This window comes from Alligator sinensis, unplaced genomic scaffold (assembly GCF_000455745.1).
Source record: "Alligator sinensis unplaced genomic scaffold, ASM45574v1 scaffold1416_1, whole genome shotgun sequence".
Lineage (NCBI taxonomy): Eukaryota > Metazoa > Chordata > Crocodylia > Alligatoridae > Alligator > Alligator sinensis.
The window spans coordinates 812,458-823,557 of record NW_005842714.1 but is presented as its reverse complement, the minus strand read 5'-3'; the positions used below and the strand labels follow the sequence as shown (position 1 = coordinate 823,557).

The 11,100-nt window shown below is 38.0% G+C and overlaps 1 protein-coding gene across 1 annotated transcript in view; it reads left to right on the top strand.

Annotated features, from left to right (window-relative positions):
* The first annotated feature begins 233 nt into the window (after positions 1 to 233).
* Positions 234 to 11,100, top strand: part of LOC102370673 (adenylate cyclase type 9-like) — a 54,482-nt gene continuing 43,615 nt past the window's right edge. Inside the window, exons 1-3 of the mRNA XM_006034256.3 lie at positions 234 to 259; positions 358 to 460; positions 9,249 to 9,457. Coding sequence (XP_006034318.1) covers positions 234 to 259; positions 358 to 460; positions 9,249 to 9,457 — 338 coding nt within the window. The remainder of the gene's footprint in view (positions 260 to 357; positions 461 to 9,248; positions 9,458 to 11,100) is intronic.

The following is an 11,100-nucleotide window of genomic DNA, read 5'->3' as shown; positions in this document are numbered from 1 at the left end:
TTTCTTCCCTGCTGTCTGATCTCAAACTGTCTCTATTCTCTGAGCTGGGCCCTAAAATGCCACCCTTAACAGCCACCTGGGAGCTCCCTGCTCCAGCCCTTTAAGTGACAGACACCAAAAAGGGTGTTGTCACAGGGAATTTTGACTTCCAACTCAAAAATACACACTGTAGGTACTGGAGCTTCTGGTGTGTGGTAAATTCCTCATAGGCTGAAATTATTAAAAGTTCCAATATGACACTGGAAGGAGAAACCAAAGAGTGAGAATCCTGTGAAATGGTAACTTGAAAGAAGGATTCCAGCTTAGTTAAACTCCTTTCCTTTTAAAATCTTCATGTAATCTCTCTTTTCTCTTTAGCCTGATGAAAGACTATTTCTTCAAACCACCTATTAACCAGCTGAGCCTGAACTTTCTGGATCGGGATTTGGAGATGGCCTACAGAACCAGCTATCAGGAAGAGGTGGGTTTTTCCCTGAATTGATTTGCCTTTTAGTACTCTTTCCATATAGTCTGTAGGAGCCGAATACCATATTTACTCCAATCCAAGACAAGGTTTCTTCCCCCATTAATCGGCAGCAGCCATCTGTCCCTCCTCTTCACCTACCCCCTTGCAGCCTCTGCCCCGTCTTCCACCCCTCCCCACTGCTCACTGTTAAGCATGGCTCTGGCTCTGGTTCTGGCTCTGTAACTGTCTCTATCCCAGTTATGGAGCGCTTGCAAGCTCCAACTTGTGCCCAGCCTTGCAGCAGTGTCCTGGGGCTGGAGCTGCTGCTACTGTGTGGCTGGGCAGGTGCCAGAGTTTGCACATGCTCTGTGCCCAGGAGGGAATGGAGCCAGAGCTGTACCTGGCTGTAAGCAGCAACAGGATAGGCGGCAGGGTAGAGCCAGGGTAGAGCCTGGGGGAGGGGGAGACAAGTGGTGAGGGCCACTTGCCCCCCAAAGCTGTCTCCCCCTGTGCTGCCACTTTCCTCACTACAGCAGTGTCGTAATTTAAGCCAAAATCTAATCTAATCCAATAATTAGATTATATACATGAAAATTGTAAAAAATTGTTACACTTTCCATGTATAAAATCTAATTATGTGGGAGTTGTCTTAAATTCAAAGTCATCTTGTATTTAGGCAAATACGGTACACTCATTTTGCAAAGCCATTACAATTATCAACTAGAATGCTGGGGTTTCAGGTATGAGCTGTTTCTTAATGCTGGTGTCTTTCTAAGAAACTACCATCTTATTTTAGTTCACCTAGCTTGATCAGCAATCTAATTTTAAGCCTTGAAGATTGACATTCTGTATTTATCTGGTAAAATTTCAGCTGTTAAATTTATACCTGTAGCAAGTTGTGCTTCAGGGGTGGCCGTGACGGCCCCTGGTGGCCACACAAGCCTTGCCCTGCTCCGACTCTAGGATAGCCTCCTTTCATTTTGCCCGCCAGCTCTGTATGTAACTATGGATTGCTAGAAAGGGAGGCTGGCTAAGGGTCCTACAGTGAGCCCTAATTTCTTCTGACAGCCAGCCAGTCCCACCTGGACCCCTTGGGTCTCAGTCCTACTTCATGCTTGGTCCACCTGGTCCCCTCAGGGTACTTGTAGCCGTAAAGGTTATTCATGGTCTCCAACCTCCCCTACAGCAGTGTCCGTGCATCGGAGGTGTCACTACACTGTCACTTAGACAGAAATAAGCTAGGGACCACAAATAAAGAACAAATTTTGCAAGTTTTAATTTTCAAAAGTTAATGAAAGTTAACTTTTGAATTTATTTTCAAAGTTATTTGAATAGCTAGTAAGTAGCATTTGCTTCTTACTTCCAACTCTGAGCTGGTTAAAGCTTTAATTCTAAATGTAAAATAGAGTATGATATTGTAACAGAGAGCCTCAGGGTCTCTGTTAATTTAACCTCTGTTACTTTAGCCTTGTTAGCCTTAAGAGTTATTCATGCCCTCTGACCTCCCCTACAGCAGTGCCCATGCCTTGCAGGTGTCACTGCACAGTCACTCCCTTGTTGGGGCCTCGGTCTTTTCAGCCTCCGCCCCTTTTCTCTGGCTGCAAGCTTCCAGCCCTGGCCCACTGATTTGGGTCCAAAGCTCTCTGCCTCAGCTCTGTTAGTCATAAGTATCTGGGACCTCCAGCCCCTGTATCTCTTGCTCTGGGCCCCTGGCCCCAGTCTGTGCCCTTCCTTTGAACTTTGAACATAAATTTAAAAGTTAACTTTCATTAACTTTTGAAAATGAAAACTTGCAAAATTTGTTCTTTATTTGTGGCCCTTAGCTTATTTCTGTCTCACCTAAACTTACACTGAGCTCTGTTTGGAAATTAATTAAACAAAAATGCTATATCGTGACATGTAAAAGTGCAGAAAACTTTAGTTGTCTTCAAGACTGAGACATTGGTAGCTTATTTTCTGATGCGTATACATGTGCATTGATGAGAACTTTGTCATTTACTGCATTTTGTAACAATGCTAATATTGCAGCTCTTATTATAGTGTAGTGTAGTAGTTTATTTACAGCTTTTGCTAAAACAAAACAATAAAATTAACAATAAAATCAGTTTATTATATTATATAATTTGCCATCATATGTAAAAGCACACAATGAGTTTTACACATTCTACCAATTTAAACAAGATTAAAATCAAACATTGTATATGGTGGTACAAAAATGAAGTGGTAGAAATAGAAAAGTAAAAAATTAAAAGCAGGGAATTCAATTTGATATTGGCCTTGTATTCTTTGTGCAAGTAATGCAGACACACCTAGATAGTATAGGACAAGCTGTAAGTCATTGCTAGAGGGGAGCCAAATTGTTTTTTCTTCATTAGCCCACTACTAATGGAAAAATGTCCATGTTTTCCTCTTATTTCGTCAAAGAATGAGAAAGACCACAAATAGTGATTTCAGTCATCATTCTCATTCTTCTCACAAGAACATATCCTGTCAGAATATGGGGTCCAATACCACCTGCCTATTACAACTGCAGATCTCATTACAGTGAATTGCAGTGTAGTGATAGCCTCTCATTTTTGTGCTTTTGTACTTCAGATAGATATGTCTGTAGGCCAAGAGAGTGCTTTATTAATCTCAAAGCCTCAGCACAGAAATTACATACAAACCAGTCAGAAACTGGTTCAAATCTGTAATACAACAGAAGTTCAGTACAAGTAAACCACTTTCAAAGTGGCTGAACCCAGTTTAAAATAAACCTGGATGGACGTAGTATCAAACTTAACTGATTTAGGTTAAATTGGTTTATTAAACTTCTGTCCCAGATCCCCTCCAGATTCAAGTTCACTCACAGTCCCCCAGCACCCCAGGATGCTTTGTACCTCCCTTGCAAACTGCCCCTCATAGTGGGGTTGGGCTAGCCTTAGCCTAAGCTGCCTGCTTCAGCTGAGCAGGGAGGCATGCTGTAGCACTCCCCAGCTTCAGGCCTAGGCTACTGCAGGCCTGTGGCTGCATTACTGGAATCAAAAATTAATGTCTGTTCACTTGCGTATCAGTTCAATTTATGCAGCTTAAACTAACCTGCAAAGATTGAATTGATTCAGCCTTAGGCTTTTTGACTGTCTGTACTAAGCCAAAAAGGGGAAGGTCAGGAGAATCTTACAGCATACATATCTGTCTACATGCTGGTATCCTTTTTAATTAATTTATATAATAACTTTGAAAATAAATTCAAAAGTTAACTTTCATTAACTTTTGAAAATTAAAACTTGCAAAATTTGTTCTTTATTTGTGGCCCTTAGCTTATTTCTGTCTCACCTAAACTTACACTGAGCTCTGTTTGGAAATTAATTAAACAAAAATGCTATATCGTGACATGTAAAAGTGCAGAAAACTTTAGTTGTCTTCAAGACTGAGACATTGGTAGCTTATTTTCTGATGCGTATACATGTGCATTGATGAGAACTTTGTCATTTACTGCATTTTGTAACAATGCTAATATTGCAGCTCTTATTATAGTGTAGTGTAGTAGTTTATTTACAGCTTTTGCTAAAACAAAACAATAAAATTAACAATAAAATCAGTTTATTATATTATATAATTTGCCATCATATGTAAAAGCACACAATGAGTTTTACACATTCTACCAATTTAAACAAGATTAAAATCAAACATTGTATATGGTGGTACAAAAATGAAGTGGTAGAAATAGAAAAGTAAAAAATTAAAAGCAGGGAATTCAATTTGATATTGGCCTTGTATTCTTTGTGCAAGTAATGCAGACACACCTAGATAGTATAGGACAAGCTGTAAGTCATTGCTAGAGGGGAGCCAAATTGTTTTTTCTTCATTAGCCCACTACTAATGGAAAAATGTCCATGTTTTCCTCTTATTTCGTCAAAGAATGAGAAAGACCACAAATAGTGATTTCAGTCATCATTCTCATTCTTCTCACAAGAACATATCCTGTCAGAATATGGGGTCCAATACCACCTGCCTATTACAACTGCAGATCTCATTACAGTGAATTGCAGTGTAGTGATAGCCTCTCATTTTTGTGCTTTTGTACTTCAGATAGATATGTCTGTAGGCCAAGAGAGTGCTTTATTAATCTCAAAGCCTCAGCACAGAAATTACATACAAACCAGTCAGAAACTGGTTCAAATCTGTAATACAACAGAAGTTCAGTACAAGTAAACCACTTTCAAAGTGGCTGAACCCAGTTTAAAATAAACCTGGATGGACGTAGTATCAAACTTAACTGATTTAGGTTAAATTGGTTTATTAAACTTCTGTCCCAGATCCCCTCCAGATTCAAGTTCACTCACAGTCCCCCAGCACCCCAGGATGCTTTGTACCTCCCTTGCAAACTGCCCCTCATAGTGGGGTTGGGCTAGCCTTAGCCTAAGCTGCCTGCTTCAGCTGAGCAGGGAGGCATGCTGTAGCACTCCCCAGCTTCAGGCCTAGGCTACTGCAGGCCTGTGGCTGCATTACTGGAATCAAAAATTAATGTCTGTTCACTTGCGTATCAGTTCAATTTATGCAGCTTAAACTAACCTGCAAAGATTGAATTGATTCAGCCTTAGGCTTTTTGACTGTCTGTACTAAGCCAAAAAGGGGAAGGTCAGGAGAATCTTACAGCATACATATCTGTCTACATGCTGGTATCCTTTTTAATTAATTTATATCTTGTTTTACTTACTTTTGTGGTCATTGTTATGAATAACCCTTATGTTACAATAAACACAAGAAACAAGAAAAAAATTAAAGCTGTTACATGGAACAAAGCTGTTAGCAAATATTTGCTGCTGTTTATAAACCATTAGAGTCCTTGAAATTAAAAACAATGTGCGTATGGATGTAAGTAATAATATTTGCATACACTATTTACAGTACAGTAACTCTAGCTCTTTCCAACTAGAAGTAAAAGAAAGAACAAGAACTACATCTTTATATTCAAAAAATAATTTTCAAAAATGCTCAGATTGCTAAATTCATGTAGGCATTCATAAAACCTAGAGAAATCGTGTATTATGGTAGTAAGATTTTATCTATTTGGATATTAAAATAGGTATGTTATTTGTAAATGTCAAAGCAACAAATATGCTTATATCAAAGAATCAGAAGAAAACCTAAACCAGCTTCATACTTTCATGCTTTTATATGCTACAAACATTACAGAAAAAGTATTTTATAAAGGTTTGAATTTTATTTTATTTTGAGTTTTTTAATTCTTTGACCTGTAAACCCAGATGCCTCAATGTGTTCCAATTGTATGGCTATAAGTAAGCCATACAAAAATAAAAAATGACCTAGAGTAGTTTATCTGTTTATAAGTCATGAATCTGAGATCTTATACCTCTTGACAAGAGTTATATGAACAAGCATATGCAAGAGTTATATCCCCTGCTGTAAGATGCGAGTCTTTCCTTTGCAGTGATATCCCTTGCAGTTTGGAAACATAACACTTTTAAGGGCTTGACTTTTTTTTAAATTCAGAAAAGTGGTTCCCTGTTCAGGACTGAGTATATCCTGCCATGGGGTGTGAAATTATTGTCATGGTGGATAAACAGCTTTGGAGACATGAAATAGTATTTAGCCCTTAGGGTAAGAACTGCAAGGAGACCACAGCATTATCAAAGTCTATTGTAAATATCTATCTTGTAGAGAAACTTTGTAAAAGTCGTGTCAGAAGCTTTCATTGGCTCTTTAAGTGGGCATTTTAGTATGGGTTAAAAGAGCTTTACCATATATCTGCTCAGAGATGTGGAGCAGAAAATTTTCCAGTACTTTATTTTTCCATGGGAAATTTTCCATTTCTAAAAATGTATTGTTCCATAAAATTCATTAGTAACAATAAATGGATACCAATACAATATTGGGCAAGCTTGGCAGTTTCAAAGTTATAATTAATGTTTTTCGGGTGATCATCCCTAGGAAGTGTGAGAGAGTGTGTATATATATGTTTTATTGATTTGTACACAGGAGAGTAAATACACTCACATAATAATTCATACCAAAAATCAAGTTATGAATTCACAAATTGACTGTGCAGGTCAAATCAAAACCAAAGCACAGCATATCATGCACAATTCTTTGGGTGTGCTAAAATTAGTGTGTCAACAGTTTTCAGTTCCTTCATTTTTTTTCTTAAATTTAAACAATGTAAAGGAAGTACGTGCTTTTGTGTATTGTCTTTACATTTTTACAAGTATTCCAATAAAAATAATTGCTTTCAACATAAAGCTTTGAATTTGTTTGAATATAACATTTAAACCCCATTAAGTGTGCTGTATTTAATTTTTTTCCTAATAAAATATTTCAGTTCAAATATGTGTGGCTATTGGGACATAACATTAACATGGGGTACTTTTTTAGTTTTGTTTACTAGATACAAGTCAAATAAACATGCTAAATCAGTTCATGCTCTATTTAGGGCATTGGAAAATTTTCCAGAAAAGCCACATCTTTGTATTTGCCTCACAGTAACTACTCTTACATATACTCTCATTGCACAGTAGGTAGAAGCGCTGGGCTAAGCTTTTGCACTTCGCAGGATTAACCGGCTAGTACTTCACTGTGGGCAGCGGCAGCATACAGTACAGCAGCAACAGCTGGAGGTTCACTGCTGCAGGGTGAGAAAGCACCTCGTTGTTTTGGTGTTAAGTGGCCATTTAAAGACCAGTTTTCAGTGATGGAAAAATAAGTTACATCCCCGCCGCCCCCCCCCCCCCCCCCGCAGAGCTGGCCCCCCGCAGCAGTGGACCTCCAGCTGCTGCTCTTGCCCTGTTCACCACTGCTGCCCTGCCCTCCCCATTGCTGGAGCCAGAGCTGCTGCAGAGAAGGTGCATGCGGAGGGCTATAGAAATGGGAGAGTGAGGCATTCCTAGCTCCATTCTATTATTGCCTCCTTAGTGTCTGGGACTCAACCACCTATCATTATGCTAGTGGCAATTCAGCTTCCACTTATTGCAGGATAAGTGTATGATAGTTAGCACAGTGCAGCTGACATGCAGTAAAACTTCCTCCCTTTTTGCCCATTGGTAAGCTGTTCATATGTCCGTATTCTAAGAATCCCAAAGGGAGTCAAGTTACATTTCCTTCTTCATGAATTTTGCCTTTTATCAGAGACTGTTCTTTAATGATTTTTCACTAAGAGCTAATAGTAACTGAATTTAAAACTGGTTTAAAATATGTGCTCATTGTTTGCTAATGATGTAGAAAACTTTGCTCTGTTTTCTGTTTTCATTTTTAAAAGTAAGTAACTCCCCAGTGAAAAGGGAAATTTTAAACCAGCAAAACATTTCTAAAACCTGTTGTCAGAATGTGGTTAGTAATTAGATGACATCATCAGGTTTGATCCCATGAGAATTCATTACTAATTTTGAACTCTGGTTTATGCTTTATGTTTGTATAACTTGTAAGTAGCATTGTTTCTGGCAATTGAAATGTTGTTCAAGTGTTGAATAAATCTGAAAATCCTTTATTTAGGATTGCTCAGTGGGTTTTGTTTAGATTGTCCTCAAACTGAGAAAAAAGGTTGATTTTGTACCACTAACTTTAAATATTGTATTTTCCAGACTGGCACACATTTTACACAAAGGAAAAAATAAACTACAATAAAATGATCAAGTCACAACATAATTTGAATAAAACCCATGCATCAAATCTAAATAAAGTATTATTGGATTTATTCAACTTTTGAACAAAATTTAAAAGGGGGATAAACTTTCAACCCCAGACCTGGAATCTTAATCATTTACAGTTAGAATAAATATTTGAGTATTTGCACCACTATTACATGATAAATTGATATAAAAGTACAAGCCTCATGTTTGTGAGAGCAGCACCCTATTGCACATTTGTGCACTGTCAACAACTTTGTTCCTTTCCTGTTACTAATGGTAAGATATTTGCTATGGTGCAATCATTTATTTTAACATGTCGACAATATATTTTAAAAATAATACTAACCTTTATATATTTTCCAAGACTTTTGCTTTTTTTCTTGTTTTAACTGCATACAGCTTTGTGTATGGCCTGAAGGATCTTGTTATAATAGATCTGTTTGGATTACAAGATATTGTACAACAGACCACTACTACAGAAATGGTGCCAGACAGCTGAATGCATTAGGCTGTTAAGAGCATAGAATGAGCAGCATATGATAAACAAGTTCATTTGTCAGTTCTGCTGGCTATAATTGGTATAGTATTTCTGTAAATCAAAAGGAATTCCTTTGCGGAATCAAATTGTCATCTCACGGCAGCTTTGAAAACAAGCTACTTTTTTTAAGCCTGATTCATTTGCTTCAGAATCTAAGCTGACTTTGAAAATAGTGAAGCTTCAAAAGAAAATAGAACTATACATTCTGTTCATTTCACCTGGGTTTTAATTTATAGCTTTACAGATGATTAAAGGAAGATGGGGAAGTTCACATCTCTAAGTCGTCGTTTTTTAGTTCTAAAAATTTTTATATAAACTTTACATGGTTTTTTATGCAGGCTTTCTATATTATTACCACACTAGAAACATTTTGGTGCTCTTTAAAAATATTTCTGCAGACAAGGGTGTAAATTTGATGATGTCTTTTGTTACATGACTCATCCCCTAGAAACTGAACTGAGGGCCCCAGTTTCTTTCACTATGAACATAAAGTGCTTGTTTTGAATTGATAAGGAATGAAATTGCTGTATTTCCTCCTCCTCCCATTTGTTTTCAAATGATCTGTTGATCTATAATACAAAAGAATTAAGCACAAAAAGACTTGTTCATATTCTCTCCCCCACCCTTGTATTCCAAATAGGTTATAAGGAATGCACCTGTGAAGACATTTGCCAGTGCTACCTTCAGTTCACTCCTGGATGTGTTCCTCTCCACAACAGTCTTCCTTATACTCTCTATCACTTGCTTCCTGAAACATGGGATGGCCAGTTCCCCTCTCCCACCTGCAGCAGTTGTTGTATTCATCATTGCCATCCTGTTGGAAGTGCTGTCCCTTATCGTCTCAATTAGGTAAAGTGAATGAAAGTCTCAAAAAAGGCTGATGTCACAGAAAGGTGCCAACTGTTTTATTTATAGCTCAGTAACTTTTGATTAAAAAGTAATTCATAAGTTATTATTTATGGAAGACAAAATGTTGTAAATTTGTAAATGAAGGGTATTGATTATGATTTACTACAAATGAATCCATACATTGTAAGCCAAGTCTAACAGCCTATGTCCAACCTGAGATAGACAGAGTTTCAGATTTCTCTCTCAGGCTGTTTCAGCCACCGCAAGGATGCCATGGGGATGCCCTATTGCCCTATACTTACACGAGTGATGGGATTGAGGGTAAAAATGTAGTAGTTTTTAAAATATGAGGGTACTTGATTTTATCAATAGACATGCAAAGTTATTTGATGTGTAATAGACACACAAAGAATCCACTCTGCTGAAAAAATTTTCAGTAGTCCTCGCAGGGTACATTCTCTAACCTTTCTCCTTAACAGTTTGTAGATTTTTTTTTTATTCAGTAAAATCCTTACTTGTATGGCTCTCACAGGTCACAGTATCCAGAGCAAATGACTTGGTGCTTCCTTCCCATGAGTAAAGAGTAATGGAGTTTACATTATATAAAAGATAAGTGTTTCACTCTGAATACACTGTGCTTAAATGGCATTAGTAGCTAGGTACCTTCTCTTGACATTTTCACTGTGAAAGCCTGCTCTGTGCTATATCCAGGGTCTAACTAAACTGCAGACAAACTGCTTCCTTCATTTTTCTGAAAGAAAATTGAGTGCTCTGAATGAAATGGGAAGCCCTATTTTTCCTTCCCTTTTCTTCAGTTTCAAAGCTTTGTTCTTCCAGGCAAGGTGGTGGGGACAGAGAACTTGATTCACCTTAAGGCTGAATTGAATATCTTTATAGAAGGAAGGGTATGAAAGGACAGGGATTTCTGGCTCAATAGTCTGTGTGTGTGATATTTGGAATTACATATTTGCAATCCCCAGGTTCGGGTATAGAAATAATTGTCTTGTAGAATAGCTGCCTTATGCTTCATTGCTTTTGTTGGTTACCAGTAGGGACCAAGAAGACTTTTTTTCTGTTTGTAAATCGTGCTGGTGTACAGTATTTTATTTGCAGGGCTGTTGATTGTACCCATGTTGGTCTAAGGATATAGGCAGGCAAGGTGCTTTGGGTAGATGTGATATCTTTTATTAGACCAGCTAAATAGTTTGAAAAAAGTTCTTTGCAAGCTTACGGGCGCACACACCCTGAATGCCTGAAGAGGGGTATGTGCGCCCGAAAGCTTGTGAAGAACTTTTTCCAATTATTTAGTTGGTCTAATAAAAGATATCACATCTACCCAAAGAAATTTGCCTGCCAGTGTTTTATTTTGCCTTCTGAAATATTGGGATGTCGGTCATAGCTAAAGCGGGGGGGTGGGGGGAGGTGGAGGGGTTGTGTGTTAACTGTGGTGTGTTGATGCTTCTGCTTCTACTTAGGAAACACAGAAGTTCTGGCTAGAAGGTCTTCCTTTTCTGCTCAAGATCATACTAATTGCCAAAGTTGCATTAGGATGGAATTTTTCATCTAGCTCAGACTGGAATGAACTGTGAAGATTTTGCTTTCCTCTAATTTGAGGCATAGCTCTTTTTTCCTAGGATCTTCTG